The sequence below is a fragment of the Lampris incognitus genome, chromosome 7, assembly GCF_029633865.1.
Source record: "Lampris incognitus isolate fLamInc1 chromosome 7, fLamInc1.hap2, whole genome shotgun sequence".
NCBI lineage: Eukaryota > Metazoa > Chordata > Actinopteri > Lampriformes > Lampridae > Lampris > Lampris incognitus.
This window is the reverse complement of record NC_079217.1, coordinates 54,611,312-54,634,215: the sequence shown is the minus strand read 5'-3', so window position 1 is coordinate 54,634,215 and position 22,904 is coordinate 54,611,312. Positions and strand designations below refer to the sequence as shown.

The window sequence follows — 22,904 nt, the reverse complement described above, 5'->3', positions numbered from 1 at the left end:
AGACTGGGACGAAGGTTTACCTTTCAACACGACAACGACCCTAAGCACACAGCCAAGACAATGAAGGAGTGGCTTCGGGACAAGTCTGTGAATGTCCTTGAGTGGCCCAGCCAGAGCCCAGACTTGAACCCCATTGAACATCTCTGGAAAGACCTGAAAATAGCTGTGCGGCGACGCTCCCCATCTAACCTTACAGAGCTCGAGAGGATCTGCAGAGAAGAATGGGAGAAATACCCCAAATATAGGTGTGCCAAGCTTGTAGCTTCATACCCAAGAAGACTTGAAGCTGTAATCGCTGCCAAGGGTGCCTCAACCAAGTACCGAGTAAAGGGTGTGAATACTTATGTACATGCAATATTTCAGTTTTTTATTTTTGATAAATTTGCAAAAATTTCTACAAAACCTTTTTCACTTTGTCATTACGGGGTATTGTATGTAGATTGATGAGAAAAAAAAGGAATTTGATCAAGGCTGTAACATAACAAAATGTGGGGAAAGTGAAGGGGTGTGAATACTTTCCAGATGCACTGTACCTGTGGAGGCATGGAGATGTTTAAGAGAGATGGCAGTGGAGTTTTTAACTCGATTGTTTAACACTATCTTGGAAAGTGAGAGGATACCTGAGGAGTGGAGAAGCAGCATACTGGTACTGATATTCAGGAATAAGGGCGATGTGCAGAACTGTAGCAACTACAGAGGTATAAAGTTGATCAGCCACACCATGAAGATATGGGAAAGAGTAATAGAAGCTAGGTTAAGAGGAGAGGTGACTATTAGCGAGCAGCAGTATGGTTTCATGCCACGAAAGAGCACTATAGATGCGATGTCTGCTTTGAGAATGTTGACTGAGAAGTGTAGAGAAGGCCATTGTGTCTTTGTGGATATAGAGAAAGCATATGACAGGGTCCCAGAGAGGAGGTGTGGTATTGTATGAGGAAGTCAAGAGTTGCAGAGAAGTATGTAGGAGTGGTGCAGGATATGTATGAGGGAAGTGTGACAATGGTGAGGTGTGGGGTTGGAAAGACAGATGGGTTCAAGGTGGAGGTGGTATTAGTACATCAAGGGTCGGCTCTGAGCCCTTTTGTTGTTTGCAATGGTGATGGACAGGTTGACGGACGAGATCAGCCAGGAGTCTCTGGACTATGATGTTTGCGGATGACATTGTGATCTATAGCGAGAGTAGGGTGCAGGTTGAGGAGAGCCTGGAGAGGTGGAGGTATGAACTGGAGAAAAGAGGAATGGAAGTCAGTAGGAGCAAGACGGAATACCTACGCATGAATGAGAGGGAGGACAGTGGAATGGTGAGGATGCAAGGAGTAGAGGTGACAAAGGCGTATGAGCTTAAATACTTGGGGTCAAATGTCAAAAATAACGTCGAGTGCAGAAGATACGTGAAGAACAGAGTGCAGGCAGGATGGAGTGGGTGGAGAAGGGTGTCAGGAGTGATTTGCGACAGACGGGTACCAGCAAGAGTCAAAGGGAAGGTTTATAAGATGGTTGTGAGACCAGCTATGTTATATGGTTTGGAGACAGTGGCACTGATGAAAAGACAGGAGGTGGAGCTGGAAGTGGCAGAGTTGAAGATGCTAAAATTTTCATTGAGAATGACAAAGAAGGACAGGATTAGGAACAATTGTATTAGAGGGAAAGCTCAGGTTGGACGGTTTGGAGACAAAGCAAGAGAGGCAAGATTGAGATGGCTTGGTCATGTGTGGAGGAGAGATGCTGGGTATATTGGGAGAAGGATGCTGAATATGGAGCTTCCAGGGAAGAGGAAAAGAGGAAGACCAAAGAGGAGGTTTATGGATGTGGTGAAGGACATGCAGGTGGCTGGTGTGACAGAGGACGATGCAGAAGACAGGAAGAAATGGAAACGGATGATCAACTGTGGCGCCCACTAACGGGAGCAGTCGAAAGTAGTAGTAGTAGTAGTAGCTCATAGATAAACAGAAACACGTTTCAATTTGAATGATGTTAATACCACTTATATACTTTTAAACAGAGGGTCATTTTATTCAAATTGCATTTGAACTCAACTTGACAGTATTTATACTTTTTCAAGTAATTCATCTTAAGAGCTTTCAGAAAATGAACATTAGCAAGACTGGAATGGTCCCAATAAACCCAGACATTTAAAATTACCAGTCTAAAGCTGACTTTCAGTAAGTGCTTTAACTTAAAAAAAAAAAGAAGAACTTATTGCTCCTTGTTCAAATCATTGGCAGAAAGTGCTGAACAAATCATAAAAGAAGTTATCATAACAGTGCTACAGAACACATTATAGCAATTCAGCCTATTACTTCAGAAAATGTTGACTGGATTATTTGCATTAGGCTGCATCACATTCTTATCTCACACAATTTGCAAGAACTCATTTGATGAGATCACCTAAATTAATGAGATGGGTGGGCCTCTCTCACATCACAGTTTCTCCATTCTTGGAGTGATGAATGACAAGCAGACTCTAAGATCATTCTCCACATCCAAACGAGCCTTGTACTTAATCTTCATTGCAGTCAAAGTGGAGAAGGATGACTCACAGAGGTAAGTGGTAGGAAAGGGGAGCAATACTCGCATGGCTTCGGCAAGTGAGTTCAGGATACTCATGTGAGAGGGAGGGCCAAAAGTCTGCACAAGGCACCTGCTTGAATCGGGTGTTCAATGTCCTATCACAGGATATGTCCACTACACTCCTCTCCTGCCTTACCAGTAAAGCCACCTGTTGCAGCTGGGACAAAGGGATCCCACACCCAGTCCCATTCAGTGTTCACACTGGAGAAGTATGAGCTGAAGTGCTCGCTCAGTGCAGTGAGGTGAGAGGTGGCTACCTCTCTCACTATAGCCACAGACAGGTTGTTTGTGTGGAGAAACCCAGTCAGTTGGGGGAACATATCTGTTACTCCATCTTGTATCCTTCTTCTCCATAGCTCTGTTTTCTTCACAAAGGCAAGGATTTTGTCATTGATTTCCAGGATAGATGCATAGCCTTCGTGGATAGACATGTTGAGGCTGTTGAGCAAGATATGTCCACTTGAGTATACATTCTGGGTCGGAAAAAAAACTCTGCGATGTCGGGTTTGTCCTCCCTGATAAACTGACATCTCACTGCATAGCTCAAACACCCCCTGCAAAGCTTTAACACAAGGGATCCATCACACTTCAGAGTGAAATAGCAGTGCGTCATCCCCAGCATCCATCTCCCTATAAAGTTGTCCAAACAAACATGAATGCATTGCCCTTGACTTCACAAAATTAACTACAATCACAGCTGTGTTCAAAACAGAGTGAAGGTCTGATTCCATGCCTTTGGATGCGAGCACCTGCTGATGCTGCATACAGTGCATAGCCATAAGCTTTGGGTTGACAGCCTTTATCTGTGCAATACTCCCACTCTTTCTGCCCATCATTGACGCCACACCATCCGTAAAAATGGCTACATATTTTTCCCAGCTCAGTCCCGCTTCAGTCATGAAAGCATCCAGGAGTCTGAATATTTCCTTACCAGTTGACCTGCCAGGCACCTCCTTGCAGAACAGAGAGTCCTCCAAAATGTTCCCTTCCCACGGATAACGAACCGAAACATCAACTGAGCTGCACTGGCAATGTCTTTTGATTCGTCCACCTGAATAGAAAATGGCTCACAGGAATGCAATCTATCCAGTAGCTGTGACTGAATGTCAGCTGAGAGTTCTTCAATTTTCCTCCTCACAGTGTCATTTGAGAAAGGTACAGATTCCAGTTTATCAGCTGCCTCCGTCTCAAGCATAATTTCACACATTTCAACCGCCACTGGAAGTATGATTTCTTGTGCAATTGTGTGTGGCTTCTTACTTTTAGCAATCCATTGAGCCACCAAATAAGAAGCCTTCTGTGCTTTCTCTGAAGTTGTGGTCAGGTTCACCACCCATGTTTTCTGGCGGGTGTATTCCGTGATCTTTTGATGGAAAATTATTTTGTTTTGCCATTAAATTCTGGGTGCTTTGTAATCAGATGTCACTTTAGCTTGGCTGGCTTCATAGCTTCATTCGCTAGTACCTCAAGACACATGACGCATTTTGGTCTCCCATCCCTGTTCTTAATAAAACCAAACTCGATATAACTATCATCATATTTTCTCAATTAAGCTAGTTTGGGCTTAGCATCACTTGACGATGTGGACTGACTCAAATATGTCTTCATGTTCGCCAGCTAACTAGCTGGCTAATAAGCCAAGCTAAGCAGCAGCAGGAATGATTTGTTGCACCCTGAGTGAAGTGAACGATTAATGACAGACTGAAGTGATGTGTCACAATCATATCAGTTTCTATTGGCTAAAAGCTAACATGGGTGGGAGTAATGGACACAATACGCTTGTTTTATTGGGACAAATGGTCACCATCTGTAGATACGACACTTTTTTAATGATACAGCACAATTTTATAATTTACAGCACATTATTTCATGGCCTCTGGCTATGGGTCACATACCCCCAGGGGTCCGCGCACCCCACGTTGAGAACCACTGATCTGGTGTTGAAATTTAGTCCTGTGATGGCGTTACACGTAAAACCAAGCTTATTAACAGATGAATGCATACATGTGTGAAAAGAATCATGTACAAAAACATATATTCAGAAACACATACTTACCTTCAAACTGTGGTGTGCAAACACATTCATAGGCATTGATGAGGTCCCTACAGGTGGCATAGTTCTGGCAAGGAGCAGACAGACACTCATTGTATTCCTCCTCACAGTACAAGCCATGATAGCCTGAATGGGACAAACAAATATACAAAATAAATATTCACACTTCAAAGGACATTTACATGTTGTATTTCTGCTGTGTGGCTAATTCAATCTCGAGAGGAATTCAAACCCTAGTTGACCATGGAGAGGTTTTGCTGAACACACATTGCACTTTTCAAACAATGCCTTGCTTTGTTTTCATAAAGTTAAACACATTTGCACCTTGCAGTTGCCAAGCACAAGCATTGCAGACTATATCCCCAAGAGGAAATGTTTGGAAAATTCTGTACTTATGCATGAGGGGGTGAAACTTTAAGGTCAAGGGTACATAAGCGCATTACTGGCTACCCTCACTGCTGCTTTGATACAAACCCACATGATTTAAACTACATGCACACTAAAAAAACATAAACTGTAAATATGATACATAATCACTGACACTCAAAGAAATGTACAGACCATTTCTAAAGCTAGAATTTCGCTTTTCATTACCCTGGAATGCAAACGGCATGCAGGGCAGTGTTGGCCATAGGAGGACAGCTCTGTACTGAGGCAGAGGGAGCCTCTTGTGTCAAAAAACAGTATCACATCCAAGGTCAGAAGACACAAAAAAATATATATTTTAAAGATTCTTCTATTTTCTCCTCAGTTGTAACAAAATGCACCAACTTAACAGACAAATAGTAGTATATGTTAAAGAATTTGAATTTTATTCTTATTTGATAGGGATGACGGAATTCAACATAGTCCCAATGCAGAGCATGAAACTGATGGGCTGCACGGTTTATAACTATTGCTAATTTTCAACCCTTGTCCCTAATTGGGCTTTACATACAGTGTAATTAAAATATACAGCTTTCATTACAAAAAAAACACAATAGACTACAGATATGGAAGTACAATAAAATACATATACCAAAATAAATTGATTGTGATTTACAATTTGAAAAAACTAAGTAACATCAACTAAGTGATGAAACGTATCTGTCAATAAACATATCCAGATGAACTGATTCAACCTTCTTTGATTTTCTTTCCTGGATTATTGAGCATGCATCAAGACAATTTGCAAAAAGAAAAAAGAAAAGAAAAGAAAAACAATTAGCAATCCAATACTATTAGCTAGAAATGGGTACAGCTCTGGTTCGCTTTTAGCCAGCACTTAGAACTTAAGTGAATGTGACGTGGCTGATTTTATCTACTTGGCCTGTAAATGGTATTAGTGCCTGCCCTGCACACAGGCCTATACCCACATGGAGGAGATTGAAAGATTTATTAACTGTCAGTGCAAGCCATGCAAGTTAGTGTACAATAATACTGTTTAAATGTGTTTCATACTGCCCCCATCATTTATATATTTCATTTACGATTAGGCTGATAAGTCATTTTTAATCCATCTAACTGTTGTGCATCTAAGGATGGACACATTGTCATATACAGTGCCCGATCATATCCTCTACTTCCAACCATTGCGCATATTTAGAAATGTTTCAACAAGCTATAGAGAAGGACTTTTTGAGCAATATCGCATGGGGCCCCCGAAACACAAAAGTTGCGGTGTGTATTCATTAGGCTGTTTCAGGGTGACAAACTAAATGTCTCACTCCGCTCCCAAAAACAGAAAAAGTTTCAACAGCCCTTGCTCGACAGCTACTGTGTGTTTGGTGAAGCAAAGTGGGGGAATTAATGAGGAGCCCGGTAACAGTCCTCGGGGTTTCTTAGTAAAATGCCAGTGAAATGTCAAGTGCCTTTCCCAGGCTCTGTGCACTTTCCCTGGGCAGCTAGGCTGGCTGGCTGCCCGGCGAGCCCCACTGCTTCCCCTCTGAGCAGAGGGACAGATAACATGATAGAGGGATCCTTTAACATATCAGCTCCCTTACAGTCTTCTGGCAGAATGTCAGCAGGCATAAAGGTACACAAACACACACACACACACATGCTCACACTAGCATTGCTCGGTCTAACATACTACACACATACGCTCATGCAGCCATGCACACATGCAGGCACCTATGGTTTATTTGCATATCAGTCACCGACAGCTTTCATTCAGTATGCATGTAGACACACACACACACACACACACACACACACACACACACACACACAATATCTCTGTTTAGGCCATAATTGACCTTTTCTCCTCATCATTATGCCACCTGGTGTCTGAAGTGTGTGTGTGCATGTTGGTGCACACGCACGTGTGCGTATATGTATGAGCATGTCAGTGTGCGTGTGCATATTGTGTATTTGTTCATTGTTAATATGGTGTCTGGGATATTAATTGCAAATCTCCAATCTCACTAGTACCATTAGACAGGGCTGTCTGAGCACAGCCATTCGATTGGACGCCAGCATCTGCTCAACTAATGCAGCCACAGATATGGCTTAGAGCATGACACGTACACACACACACACACACACACACACACACACACACACACACACACACACACACACACACACACACACACACACACACATACACACACGGGAACACTTAACAAAGCAGCTGTTTCACCATAGCAACCGAAAAACAGAGGATGAGAGGGGAAAGAGATGAGGTGAATAAGAGGAAGGATAAAGACATGGAAGGGTAAAGGGACAAAGAAGGCACAATGTGTAAGAAACAAAATGAAGAAAATAAGATGGCGCTTGTGGTGAGGACAGGGCACATTATGTTTGTCCAAGGAACATGTTTCCTGTGTTAGATAACAGTATTGCAGGACGCTACAACGGTTGAAGGCGCTCCGTTGTTTGAATTAATAAAAGAGAACGATGTGTTCTGGAGCTACTGCGGTTCATGCACTTGTGAAGGTAATGTGTCTATTTCTGAATGGACTGTAATGCACTTCATGACTGTAATGGAATGTAATCTACACAACTGTGGCAAATCAACTATTTCTAAGGGGGAAAAACTGACGCTGCTTTCCAAGTAGAAAAAGGACGGCTTTGTTTTGAAATATTAGCCATCAATCAGTCAACAAATGAATGACCAAACCTATAGCAACACTTGATGTAAAATTTCATTAGTGACCACTAGAAATTATTTATCTTCAAAAACCCCAAAAAAAACCTTCAGAGTCATTTACAACAATGAATGCGGTGAATATATACCACTATAATCCATCCATCCATTATCCAAACCGCTTGTCCTGCTCTCAGGGTCGCAGGGATGCTAGAGCCTATCCCAGCAGTCATTAGGCAGCAGGCAGGGAGACACCCTGGACAGGCCGCCAGGCCATCACAGGGCCCACACACACACACACACACACACACACACACACACACACACACACACACACACACACACACACACACACACACACACACACATTCACACCTAGGGACAATTTAGTGCGGCTGATTCACCTGACCTACATGTCTTTGGACTGTGGGAGGAAACCGGAGCACCCGGAGGAAACCTATGCAGACTCCACACAGAGGATGACCCAGGACGACCCCCATGGTTGGATTACCCTGGGGCTCGAACCCAGGACCTTCTTACTGTGAGGTGGCCACGCTAACCACTGTGCCACCGCTAACCACTGTGCCACTACTATAATAATAGAAAATTAACCATGCTGTTAAGATCTTCTTAACTCCATCATAAAGACATGTTTTCCTTTTGAGGGAAACTGTCAATTCCAGCACAAGTAACTTTGAAACCCAATAATACAGGGCACACTGACAACATTTAATAACCTACGTTTCTGTATCTATGCAACATAATTTTATTGGCTGAATGTTTTTCTTGGCCCATCCTCAAAACACCGAGTGACATAGTTAACAGAGTATCAGATAGAGGTTGACAATATGGGGGGATGAGACTATGATAGCGATGGTCAAATAATAGACAGAGATAGCAGGTTATAGGCTCATACGAGATTAGATGGGCAATTTAGTCAGAGAGGAGGAGGGAATTATGTGTCAAATTATGTTTTGATACCATTGCGAAAATCATCCCCCTACCCTCCCACTAGAGGGTAATTGCTAGATAATGGATGATGATTAGGCACCGTTTAAGCTAATTGATCTGAGTGAGGAGCCATTCACACCAGTACCACGATCTTCTCACCTAAATACAGCTCATCATTCAGCCCAATAATGTTCAGTGCCTCTCTGTCGTGATTGGAGCCAAGTAACAGCACACCACCACTGTACACTTCACAAAATGAGGCAGGCTTGCTGTTAAATGACCATACATTGGTAAAAAGGGGAGAGAGACAGGGGCAGTGAGAGGGGAATTAACGCCAGCAGAGTGAAAGAGAGAGGCTGACAGAGAGAGAGAGATAGTGACAAGAGAACATTATGCATGCTGCAACAGGGTAGAGAGACAAAAGAGCAGTGAGAGCTTTTAGTGAGACTGAAAAAAGAAGTACACTTAAGGTACACACACCCACGCACGCACAGACACATCTATCCATCTATCCATCTATCTATCTATCTATCTATCTATCTATCTATCTATCTATCTATCTATCAATCAATCAATCAATCAGACTTTATTTGTGTAGCTTTTCGTACAAACAAATGTAACACAAACTGCTTCACACAATAAAATAATATAATCTCACCCCCCCTCCCACCCTCACAAAAAAAAGACCAATGGTCAATTCAACAAAAAAAAGGAGATACAAATGTTATAAAAGTACAGACAAGTTAAAAACTGAGTTTAGTAAAATATATAAAAGTGCCATAAAAACTGATTAATTAAAAGTAACAACAATCGGAGCAGAATATATAAGAATAGCAAAATATACAAAACACACTCACACACACATACACACTTAGACCTTAGCCGTAGGCTGTTTTAAAAAGTAAGGTTTTTAATCTGCTTTTAAAAGTGTTCAGTGTGGGGGCCTCTCTCAGGTCCTCATGCAGACAGGGATATGTAGAACTGTGAATCATCTGCATAATTATGGTAAATTTATTATGTGTTTCTGTATGAGATGTGCGAGTGGGAACATATAGAGATTAAATAATAATGGTCCAAGAATTGAACCTTGGGATACCCCATACATAATACCCACTTTGTCTGAGGTAATGTCACCAACGGAAACAAAGAATTGCCGGTCCTGTAGGTAGGTTCTAAAGCAGTTCAGAACCAGGCCAGATAGGTCGACTCCATTTTTCTAATCTCCCTAGTAAAACAAAATGGTCAACAGTGTTGAAGGCAGCACTTAGACCCAGCAGCACAAGAACAGATAATTTATTAGAATCTGTGTTCATACGGAGATTGTTCACAACTTTGGTAAGTGCTGTTTCTGTGTTATGGTGAGATTGAAAACCTGATTGATAAATAATAACTACATAAAATAACTAGAAGGTTGTTTGATGTTAAATAGTTATTAAGTTGAGATGCCTTGTTTTTTTCGAGTATTTTGCTGAGAAATGGTGAGTTGGAGATAGGCTTATAGTTGACAATAACTTGCATCAAGGTTGCTCTTCTTCAGAAGTGGTTCAATGACAGCTGTTTTAAGTGTTGCAGGAAATATACCTGACTGAAGTGCAGTTAATTCATTTCTAATACATCAAGTGCTAAGCAATTAAAAACAATTTTAAAAAAATGTGGTAGGGAGAGGATCCAAGCAATAGGTGGGGGATCTGAGCTGCCCAACAATATTGTCTAGTTTTTTTAAGGTCTAAGGTCAAAGTGAGACATGGAGTCAGTGATATTTCTGGAGAGAGAAGGTCAGGAAGAGCAGCCGAGGGAGGACAGCCAGCTGGATCAGGATGTACTGGGGGAGTCGGGGAGGTCACATTTTCCAGAACTTGAAATTTATTTCCAAGCTGGAAAGCCTCATTTGAGAGCGGCTGGAGGCAGTGTTTACCCTGGCGGAGTTTACTGTTCTTAATCTGGACCCATGGCTCTGGGATGGATGGAGTTGAGCAAACTTGGGTCTTACATTTTGCTCCAAGGCTGAGTCCCCCCCCCCCCCCAGGGTAGAGGCCTGTAGAGTGGATCGCTTCACCTTCAGACAACAGAATAGTGGTATCTAGGGCTAATGCTGTATGGTCTGGGGGGCAGGATGGGCTGGCGCTCCTCTGATTGACTAGGAAGGAGAAGTGTTTTGACTGTGCTTTAGCCACGGATGATAGTCCAGGATTAACTTGTCCCTCTCCCTGAGTTCAGCCTGCAACACATGTCTTCAATTGTGCAAAGATATGATGGCAATCCAGACAAACAGCCATGTTTGCTGTCAGGCAATTAGCAAGAAAATTGGCATAAAAGTCCATAAAGGTGCAAAAAGCTTCAAATCCTCAATAAACGCGACCAGCTAGCCTAGCCACCAAGCTAAAAATAAGCCTAGTTAAGCTGGCAGCAGGCGAGATGGTCTGGTAAACTATCTTCAGCTGACAGCTAACTTACAAGTACTAATAACTTAAGATCTAAAGGTCCGATGCCTAAGCTTTCTTTTACTTTGTTAAAATATATAAAAAGTGTATTGTAAAATTGTGGCTAAAAACTAGATAAAAATTTCAATTTATGACAGAGCTTCTAGTGGTAAAACAATGCCAATGCTTGCGTACCCCTCTTCAGTATAACAGCCATGCTCAGAATCATGATCAATCACAACCGGTCATGGGGTGATTAAAAATTGTAATCAATTGACAGCCCTAATATAAGTGAAATATCTACGGACACTCACCTGGGACACACAGACACCTGTAGCTATTTCCCACGCTGCGGCAGTTACCATGGGCACAGGGGTTGAGGGCACAGAAGTCCACAAGCTGGGCACATGTGGGGCCAGTGAAACCAGCTGTGCAGCTGCATGCAAACCCCAGGGGTCCAGGGCCCTGGGCATAACATGTCCCATTGTTGTGGCAGGGGGTTGAAGCACATGGGTCCACCTTCTGCTCACACAAAGTGCCCTGGTAGCCTGCAAGACAGAGATTTGACATGGAGAGGAAGAGTGTGAGGGGTAGAGAGAGCACAAGAGAGATTGACATATAGATTAGGATACAGACAGACAGACAAGTAGATTGTGTGTGTGTGTATGTGTGTGTGTGTGTTTTCAGACTCAGAGAATATCCCTGGCTTTGTGTCACAGTAGGTACATGTGCGTAGACACACACACAGAGACAGACAGACAGACAGACAGATAGACAGATAGACAGATAGACAGATAGATAGATAGATAGATAGATAGATAGATAGATAGATAGATAGATAGATAGATAGATAGATAGATAGATAGATAGATAGATAGATAGATAGATAATGAAAGGAGAAAGCTCAAAAGCAGAGAAACTGAGAGATATAAGAATTGTAACACAAGAGAGATAAAAAGAGTCAAGATTCTCCTCACAGCATCACAGGTTTATTCTTCCCTCTCTGATGGGAAATGGTATGTGTCTATCTCGGATGGTGAAAGAAGGCCCTGCAGATCAATGCACCTCTCTGCCAGAGCCCTTTTCATTAGCCCGATGGAATGTAATGTGATGCAATCGTTATGGGATCTACTACGCTCCCTGTAAATCACAGACCCCACCCACCCACCCATACACACACACACACACACACACACACACACAGCAAAAGAACCAGTGCAGGGTATGAACACAAACACAAACTCAGAGTGCACACACATATCGACTCCTTGCGTCCATCTGAGAACACACATAAATTCACACACACACACACACACACACACACACACACACACACACACACACACACACACACACACCAAGATGCATACATACACACAATGAACACAGCCCTCCTTCCATCTGAGCTGCTGTAGAAGTTCCCTGGGGAGGTGGAGATAGAAGAGGAGAGGGGGGAAAAAGGACAGAGAGGAGAGGGAGAGAAAAGGACAGGGAGAGGAGGACGCTTTTGGAAGAGGACAGATAACAAGTAGCAAATGTAGCAACGGGTTGACACAATGAGAGCAGGTTCAGACATCGGGGGCTTCAAAATGCAAAGAATCCCACGGAAACATTAGGCACTTTCACAAACACATTCCCCATCATTAACGGAGTTAGTTGTAATGTAATTAATAGAATAAGTAACTTCTGTTATTACTGGTCTGTTGCTGAAAAGGTGGGTGAAGACACTTGGTCCAGTGCTACACAGGCAACACAACTCATGTTTGGACATTTTCATGGAACAAAGGAGCCTCCTTATCTCACAGTCCATCCATTTTGCAATTTTTGCTAAAAGTTAACAAACCGCTTGTGATGAAACATTCATTTTTCAATAGTTTGTTGTATGGATGAACAACAGAATCTCCCACACTACATGTTTTAAACACTTTCGATGGCGCAGAATAATCTCATCTCCTCCCGAGAGCTTCAGAGCTTCAGAGTTTCACCCATTCATGCCAACAAAAGAGCAGCGTGCATTAGAGCGCTGTGGCATTGTGCGTGCTCATAGTCTTTGTTCACGTATTTGCTGGTGTGGAACTTTAGTGGTACTATTATGAGGTCTTGAGTTGTCAAATTCCAACCCTCACCTATGGTCATGAGCTTTGGGTAGTGACCAAAAGGGTGAGATCATGGATACAAGCGGCGGAAATGAGTTTCCTCCGTAGGGTGTCTGGGCTCAGCCTTAGAGATAGGGTGAGGAGCTCGGACATCCGGAGAGAGCTCGGAGTAAAGGTGCTGCTCCTTCTCCTCGAAAGGGGCCAGTTGAGGTGGCTCGGGCATCTGATCAGGATGCCTCCTGGGCACCTTCCTTTGGAGGTTTTCCAGGCACGGCCAACTGGGGGGAGGCCCCGGGGTAGACCCAGAACTCCCTGGAGGGACTACATGTCCAATCTGGCCTGGGAATACCTTGGGATCCCCCAGGAGGAGCTTGAGGGCGTTCCTGGGGAGAGGGACGTCTGGAGTGCCCTACTTAGCTTGCTGCCACCGCGACCCGACTCCGGAGAAGCAGCTGATGATGAGATGAGATGAGATGAGATGTCAAATTGCAACTGAGTGACTGCAATCGTAACTGATATACCCTCATGTCGGCACCGGCCCCCTATTCACACATGACCCCTTTATGGCAAAATAACGTTAAATTAATGTTAAAGGCTGCATGTGTGAAAGTGCCTTATGGGTAACAGTGTATGAGTTATGGTATAAGCCTGTCAACAATTTACAATTACAGACCAATGCACTGACGGAGAAACAACCAGATACTGCAAGCACACACAAGCAGACAGACACAACATTACATGTCGAGTAATAGAAAATCACACACACACACACACACGTACACACACACGCTGGGATAGATGTCTGAATCGTGACACAGTGGTAGTTAGCACCTTCCCGAGATGCCGTGTTGATGTTGTGTTTTTATGTGTGCTGACAAGCTTTTCTCCTCTCTGTTAATCTCCCGTACTTTCTTTCTCGCTTTCTCATCAACTTTCTTACATAAAGCTCTCCACTCCCCTCATTCCTGCTCCCTCTCCTGCTCTCTGCTATGGGCATGACGGAAAGAGAGAAAATTAAAATGCCCTGGCTCACATCTTTGAGTGGTGGATGATAAACCCAAACCCCACGTTCCCCCTGCTGCAACGAGTATGTTGACACATTATCTTCTAATTATAGACCTCCATCTCCCGCAGCAGTTTACCCAAAACAGCTTTCAGTACCTAACATGAATAAAGGGCCTTCTTCTAAGAAGCTCTCAAATAACTCTGACGTATGAATGTTAAAGACTATATCCTGTCACGTGTAAAGTGACATGGTACAGTTATTTAGGAAAATATCTGTGCTTTCTGGTAAATGAAATAGATTTGAATTGTAATCTCTCTACCCATATGTCTGTCTGTCCATCTATCTATCTATCTGTCTGTCTGTCTGTCTGTCTGTCTGTCTATCTATCTATCTATCTATCTATCTATCTATCTATCTATCTATCTGTCTGTCTGTCTGTCTATCTATCTATCTATCTATCTATCTATCTATCTATCTATCTATCTATCTATCTATCTATCTATCTATCTATCTATCTATCTATCTATCTATCTGTCTGTCTGTCTGTCTATCTATCTATCTATCTATCTATCTATCTATCTATCTATCTATCTATCTATCTATCTATCTATCTATCTATCTATCTATCTATCTATCTATCTCTCCTTCTATCCATCGATCCATTTATCCATCCATCCCTCCCTCCACCCCATCCATCTATCTATCTATCTACTGAATAACCTGCAGTAGTATAGATCGAGTCAGACTCTCTCTCTCGCTCTCTATCTATCCATCTAGCTATCTGTGACAAAGTGGGTGAGAACACCACCATTTGTCCCATCATCTCAGTTGGCACCAGGTGTTGGTTTTCCTTGCCACAGTGGTGCAGCCTACACTCAGGTGCTGCTGATCAACTCAAGGAGTATTTAAGCCGTAGCTCTGGAGTTGTTAGGGGGCTGGAGGACATCAGGCTGTAGATGTGTGCACGAGATGTTCCAATTGTTACAAGCTGAGTTTTGTTCATTTATTTGTCAATTTAAAGCTCAATTTTTGTGAGTCGAGTTTTGTTCAATTATTTGTTCGTTCAAGCTCAATTATTGGGAGTTGAGTTTGTTCAGTTCGTATGTAGCTACACCCTGCAAATAAATCATTTTATTATATAGAAACAGTCTTGAGTCTGCCTCCTACATGTTAGCCACTCAGGTCAGGCTTCCTCACACCATCCATCCATCCATCCATCCACCATCCCTCCCTCCCTCCCTCCTTCCCTCTATCTATCTATTGAATATCCTGCAGTTGTATAGATCGAATTTCATCAGACTCTCTCTCTCTCTCTCTCTCTCTCTCTCTCTCTCTCTCTCTCTCTCTCTCTCTCTCTCTCTCTCTCTCTCTCTCTATCTGTCTGAAATCGCTCCCTATTTGCTATATGGTGCACTAAATTCACCTTCCTCCATTTTGTTCGTGTCCAAATTTTGCCTGTAAAATGTATTCAGTATTTACTGTCCTCAAAAACTCCCACAATGCAACTGAAAATGTAGTGTGCAACACATGTACAGCACTTTATGCTCACAACACCACAATGCAGTTATTTACCTCTTCTCCGTTCTGCTCCTGCACTCTTTTCACTGTCAAATACTACGATAGGACGCGAAGGAGCCGCAAAATGATTCAGTAGTGTCTGACATCTCCATTCATTACTCCCTATAGAGTAGCCCGTTGAGTGCCCTTTGTAGTGAATTCAGGAGGCAGCCGGGAACCGCCACAGCCGGGACGCGAACCCAGATCTCCCGCACCATGGGCGACTACGTTAATCAGTCGACTAAAGGGCCCGACCCATTAGCCAAGGGCTAGTGAGTCTAGTTATCCGTGGTCGTTACACTTTCTTTTGGGAAGCGCAGGGACATACATGCTCCCTCACGCCTCTGGACACACGCGCTTCTGACGGCCTCATGGTCTCACCATCCCACTTCTGACACCAATGTAGCGAATTCAGGGGGCAGCTGGGAGCCACCGCCACAGCCGGGAAGAGAACCCAGGTCGCCCGCGACTGCGCTAACCAGTCAACTAAAGGGTCCGACCCGTTAGCCAAGGGCCAGCGAGTCTACACATCCATGATCGTTACACCTTCCAGCTGGTTGTTTCTCTAGGTGTATGTATCTGTGTGTATGTGTGCACATCTTTGTGTGTGTGTGTGTGTGTGTGTGTGTGTGTATCCCTGTGTCTCCACGTTGTTGCAGTATGTCTTTTTTTTGTTGTTTTTTTTTTTTTGTTTAGTCTTGGCCTGTTATAACATTATTCAAGAATGGGTCTTCATTGTAGTACTGTTCTAATTTGCTGCTCTACAAAGTTTTACATGTGTCCTTCAATGTTAACTTCATCCTCTTTTTTTCTGCTTTTTAAAAGTAAGTGAACCGACTGAATCTGAATCAAACATGATGAAAACTCAACATATACCCAAAGGAGTTGAATCAAGTGCAACTGGACTTGGTATATATCCGTGAAAATCCAGTTGCACTTGATTCAACTCCTTTGGATAACCATGACCTGGATGAATGAGAACATTCACAGTCAACATATACCCAGTTACTTTTAGAATTAAACAGTGTGAAAGGGTAATTGTCCCCAAATCCTTTCCTAAACCCAGTTGCTTTCCATGCAAAATTACCTAACAAGCCCATAAAATATTCAAAGGTGTTCTCCCGTCGTACTAATTAAAAAGTGTTTGTGTAGTTTCAACCCCCAGTCTCTCAACATTATTCTTTCTCAGAAAAATAAATAAATGAACGTACAGCGCATTACGAATCCCTGTCTTTGTTGGAAACCTCATTCTCCAGCATCTGCAGGTTAATAATTCAGTTGTGTGTTGTCGTCCACAGTTTCCTCCAGATCTGACTGAACTGACTACTGGGAATTGTACCTGGAAGAAGAAACATTCTCCCCATGCCAGGTTTTTACGCCCATCTTCTGTTCTATTATTGATGCGATGATCGGGATTATTACATTTTGTGTGGGTGTGTGCGTGTGCGTGTGTGTGTATGCGCTCCTGTGTTTAATCACACACTAGAGTGCCCTTGTCGAGGAGCGCTGTTTCTGCAAAAGTTCTGCAGCCGGAGATCTCCCGAGAGAGGCTGCTGTGGGTCGTTGAGGCTACAAAGACTAATTAGAGTGGAGTGGGAAGGTTTAAATTAAGCATCGCAACGGCACAGATTCTGATAAACACGCAGCAGACACACAAAGTACACGGGGTCCGGGATAATAGGAGCTCGAGTCAGACTCCTCCACATTGCACACACTACTGCAAAATCACATTCTACTGGGTTTATCTGTATTTCTCTCTCTCTTTTTACAACCAACACTCAAACACATAAATCCCCTGTCTTTCGGTCCCATTCGCCCACCGGCATTTAAGGATTTGTCAGGGGTCATTATAAGGTTTGATACAGAGATGTTGGGGAAGTGCAATCCATATGACTTCATATATACTGGTGCCTGACTAGTGACCATTTATGACAATACACATTTCTGAAAAATCCATTGATAAGGGACTTAGTACACTTAAATCTGATCAAGTCAGAGAAAGCCTCCACTAACCACACTCTTCCAATCTCTCACCAATTCACACAAACACAAAATAAGACACACAAACTCATAAATTGTAAAATGCAGTTGTTGGATGCCTACCTTCAGGGCAGTAGCACCTGGGTCCAACCAGGTTACTGAAACAAGTAGCTCCATTCTTGCAGGGCTGAGGCAAGCAGTGGTCCACTAGCAACTGGCAACGTTCCCCCTCATACCCTGAAAATGACCCGTGGACAACAAAGTGAACCATACGACTATGACTATGTACTTTAGAGAGCAAGACGTTCTCAAAATTGTCTCTCTCTCTGTGTCTTATAGCGGTATTGAATTGTGCTGCATCCCATTCTTACTAATATACAGTAAATTACAACTGCACGGGCAAATCTTTTTTGGGGGGGGATTTTTCCCTCTTTTTCTTCCCAATTGTACTTGGCCAATTACCCTATTTTCTGAGCCATCCCAGTCGCTGCTCCACCTCCTCTGCTGAACCGGGGCGGGCTGCAGACTACCACATGCCTCCTCCGATACATGTGGAGTCGCCAGCCACTTCTTTTCACCTGACAGTGAGGAGTTTTGCCAGGGGCACATAGCACGTGGGAGGATCACGCTATTCCCCCCAGTTTCCACCTGCCCCGAATAGGCCCCCCAACCGACCAGAAGAGGCACTAGCGCAGTGACCAGGACACATACCCACATCCGGCTTCCTACCCACAGACATGGCCAATTGTGTCTGTATGGCCACCTGACCAAGCCAGAGGTAACAAGGGGATTCGAACTGGCGATCCTCGTGTTGGTAGGCAACAGAATAGACCGCTACGCTACCCGGACGACCCCCTGCATGGGCAAATCTATGTGCCTGTCATCCCATCTTGTGCTATAAGGATAGAAAATCTACTTATGTAAATCTAAGGCACAAAGGAAAATAGTACATGATGCATACTGCAGCACACGTTGACCACTTCTGTTCTCGCTGCTGTGCTCTTTTCAAATAGAGACAGCGAGAGAAAAGAGAGAGCAAAAAGATTTGGGCCGCATAAGTCTGAGACTTGATTTACATGAGCCTAGGACATGTACAGGGACTCAATTCCAGGGAAAGACAAGCATCCACAGGCGTGAGCAAAGCTAGACAATATATAAGCTTAGTCAGGTCTTACATGAGTGACCAGAACAGCATGTTCTAGGCTGATGTTCAGGTTCATCACTGAGTCAGAGGCTGCTTGTCTGGGTCTGCCATCATTTAGGGAGGCAAAATCTCATCAATGATGTGCCAGCTGCAGTTCAATAAAGTGTATGGTTGGAAACATATGAGCAAGGTGCTTTCCCCCCCTTTTTTCTCCCCCAATTGTACTTGGCTAATTACCCCACTCTTCTGAGCCATCCCGATCGCTGATCCACACCCCCCCCCCCAATCCGGGGAGGGCTGCAGACTTCCAGATGCCTCCTCCGATACATGTGGAGTTCCTGACAGTGAGGAGTTTCACCAGGGGGGCGTAGTGCATGGGTGGATCACGCTATTCCCCCCAGTTCCCCCTCCGCCCTGAACAGGCTCCCCGGCCAACCAGAGGAGGTGCTAGTGCAGCGATCAGGACACATACCCACATCCGGCTTCCCACCAGCAGACACGGCCAATTGTATCTGTAGGGAAGCCCGACCAAGCCGGAGGTAACACGGGGATTCGAACCGCTGATCCCCGTGCTGGTAGGCAATGGAATAGACCACTACGCTACCTGGATGCCCTTTGAGCAAGGTGTTTTAAGAATCACTTATGTACAGTATGCTACTGTAAGATAACTGATAAAAAGGATCCCTGTAGTTTATATCTGTAGCCTTTACTGTAAAGAACAAAAAAAAAGAAGGGAAATGAGTGGAAAATGCAAGAGGTGTCACAGAAGCTGGGACACAGGAAGATGTATATATGTAGCCACATACAGCCTTTATTGTGCTGTTGTAACCCTACTGTCTACCCACTTCATTTTTGAGAAGAACTGTAGCACTCAAGCAGTGGAATCTATTTGTATAGACCTAAACCACACTTGAGTCTCAGACGGCTTAAATGAAAATGAATGATACCCTTGATCATCACACCCTCAGTTCAGACAAAGAAAAGCTCCACAGGAAAAATAAAAACCCTTTTCAGGTTTTCTTTTCAGGTGGCAACTTACCCTACTCCTAGCTACCCCCACTAAGTCTTAGACCCCAAATAAATCTGATGAAATCAGAGGCTGAATTCACTCCCTGTCCCTTTTCTTTCACTCTGTCAAACTAATAGACAGGAGACAGGCTTTCATTCTCTGTGTGTTTGAGGCTTTAATCAAACCAACAGAGACCACGCAGTCAGACTTATATATCGGGTAGTCTCCTCAAAGCCTCGGGAGATACTTAGATGTTTGCACGTGGCGTTGGCATAGCAAAACATATCTCTGCACACCTCCCTGTGCACTCAGTCCTCCCCTGCACATGCCCACATTTAAACACACAAACAAAGCAGGATACTGATGGAATTCGACCATGTGTGCATACATACCTGGGGGGCATGTGCATGTGAAGTTGTGTCCTTCACTCCCTTGTCTAACATCAGTGCAGGTGCCATTGTTGCGACAGGGTCTATGATGGCAAGCATCAAATTCCTCACAGAAGATTCCAGCGTAGCCATCCTCACACTCACAAAAGAAGGTGCTCTGCAAAAAGCAACAACATGCAAACACGCACACGTGCGCGCACACGCACGCACGCACACACACACACAGAAATGGACAAAAACACTCACACATGCACGCACACACTCACATACATACATATCACAAATCAATGAGCCTGCAAGGACAGTGAAATATTCAAGGACTTTGGATGAAAGGAAAAAAGAATGGTATCAAAAGAGATAATCACATTTAAGATTTTGAAATAATGTGAAGTAATGCAATTATATCAATTATATAACAATGCAATATTAACCAGCTGTGAAATAATTTAATTTTTGAAATAATGAGATGGTATTATGAGCAATTGCAGGGGGGGGCCGTTAGCTTTCTGTAGCAGCAAGGCTTTTCAGCCTGAAAGTCTGGAAACTTTGAGGGATCTCTAGTGCCAATGCAAAGGTCAGCACAATTTTTCTTACTTCACAAATCCTGCAGCTTTGCTTTAGTGAAAGTCACCCCCCTCCTTGCCATTTCCCTTTTGCTCCCTCCAAAACTTCCCAGTAAAATAAATGTAATCCACTCCACACAGTGCAAAGATTTGTGCGACTGTGTTTTCGGCAGAAGTGGCAACATGCAACTTTTGTTAATGTAAATTCAATTATGGATCAATGAGAAAATCAAAATTTCAAGGATGACACAATATAGATCGCAACTATTTCCATTCTTCTACCGTTTTCTGCCCACTTTTGTAGCCCTTTTTGTTGTTACCCATTTTTCTTTGTTCTGTCCTGTTGGGTTCTAATCTTTTCTTTGCCCCTGAGTTTCTTTTTTCCTCTACAAATTTATTTGTGTTCTTACTCCAGTCTTTTGTTCTGTTCTGTTCTTTATCTCTATTGTGATGTGCTATAATGAGTTTTTCTTTACATGTTCTGTATTGTCCACATTTGGTTGCCCTTCCCTGTCACCTTTTTCTCTGGCCTGTTCTGCTTTGGTTCCAGCCCAGGGAAAGGCATGATAAAAGGACACAGGCATAGAGAGAAAAAGGATCATTATGGACCCCAGATCCCATAGCCATCATTGTTACCACTGCATTCAGGTACAGTCCCCCCCCCCCCCCCATGAGTCTTTGCTCCACATTTTACTATTATGCATTTGTGACATGTGTGCACAATGCTCACACGAGTGCTCCTATTTGTGTCATTGGGTGCCAGTGATACTGTCTGTATGCATAAATCTTGATCACTGCAGAAAACTGGGGCCTTTTATCTCAAATGCACAAAATAGTCATATATATTTATGTCTTTTTTTCAGTCTTTGGCACAATTTCTCATAGTGCACTAACATGCGCGCTATTGCAGAAAACACAGGATTTCCATGTCATTCTGCCAACACTCCAACGTACAAATAGCAGAAAATTATATTAAATGAGGGTATTTTAAAATAAGTAGTTGTTCGGAGATCAAGGGTTTTGCTTATGTGGCTATACAGTACATTGGGAGTAGTTGCATACACCGCATTTTCCTGAATCGGTACTGTAAGCATAGCCCAGATAACATTCTTGGGCTTGATGAAAGAGTACAAAACATCTGTACTGAAACAACTGCATAGGAGGTTCATGACCGCCTGTTGAACTTTTTTGTGCTCCGTCCCCTTTTTTCCCTCGAGCTTTCCTGTTAACAGCTAAATCGACTAACATGAGTAAAGTAAACTTAACAAAAGGAAGAACTATCTTGACTTTTGACTTTAAAAAAAACCCCATTTCAGAGTCCTAACATCTTACCGCAGAGGGCTGTGTGATGCACTTGCCCTTCCCAGAGCATTGTGGGTCGCTGAAGCGGCTGCCGGGCTCCACACAGCTGCTGGCCTTCACTGTCATGTTGAGACGCAGGGTGACCTCTGGGGTAGTGGGGGCGCCCACATGCACCACACCTACGGTAGGTCCAGAATGGGAGGTCCTGACATACCGTACCCATATACATCACTACTCATTTGGCTATTTGCCATTCGATTTGAAATCAAGAAGTGTTTGTAGCCGATTTGTCAGCAATCTGATACTCGTGTCAGTAGCTGCACTTGCACCATGATACCATGAAGGGTTCAACCTTGATACCCCTCTGGAGAAACAGCAGCCCTCTAGATCGATAGATCGATAGACAGATAACCACCTAGATAACAGACCCTGCTGTCAGTGTAAACCATTAGAAAAATAAACTCCCAAATAACCAAAAAGTAAGGAAAGAGGTGATGTGAACAAATATTGATCAACATAGACCGTCTTGCCTCTTTGTGACCATCTTCTGTTATATCTCAACTTACAGCAGACAGCTACCGGAGCCCTTGGATAAAAATAGCAGCAGGGTGAAGATAAACTCCCATTATTAGGGGTTTGATCCGAGCCAATGGGCTGTGAGCCCAGCAAGGACAAGTCACTGACACTTTTTCCTCAGCCAATCAGCAGCCTTATATGCGACACAGTTCGGCCCTCCCTCACCTTGATCAAAATGACGGTTGTTCCATTGACGTCAGAACTGTTCAGTCACAGT

At 43.5% G+C, this 22,904-nt stretch overlaps 1 protein-coding gene across 1 annotated transcript in view; it reads right to left on the bottom strand.

Moving 5' to 3' along the window:
• The window catches only part of dner (delta/notch-like EGF repeat containing), a 142,786-nt gene that overhangs the window by 5,213 nt on the left and 114,669 nt on the right, over positions 1 to 22,904 (bottom strand). Inside the window, exons 5-9 of the mRNA XM_056282893.1 lie at positions 22,142 to 22,290; positions 20,250 to 20,403; positions 17,828 to 17,941; positions 11,380 to 11,613; positions 4,628 to 4,750 (exon numbers count right to left, since the gene is read on the bottom strand). Coding sequence (XP_056138868.1) covers positions 4,628 to 4,750; positions 11,380 to 11,613; positions 17,828 to 17,941; positions 20,250 to 20,403; positions 22,142 to 22,290 — 774 coding nt within the window. The remainder of the gene's footprint in view (positions 1 to 4,627; positions 4,751 to 11,379; positions 11,614 to 17,827; positions 17,942 to 20,249; positions 20,404 to 22,141; positions 22,291 to 22,904) is intronic.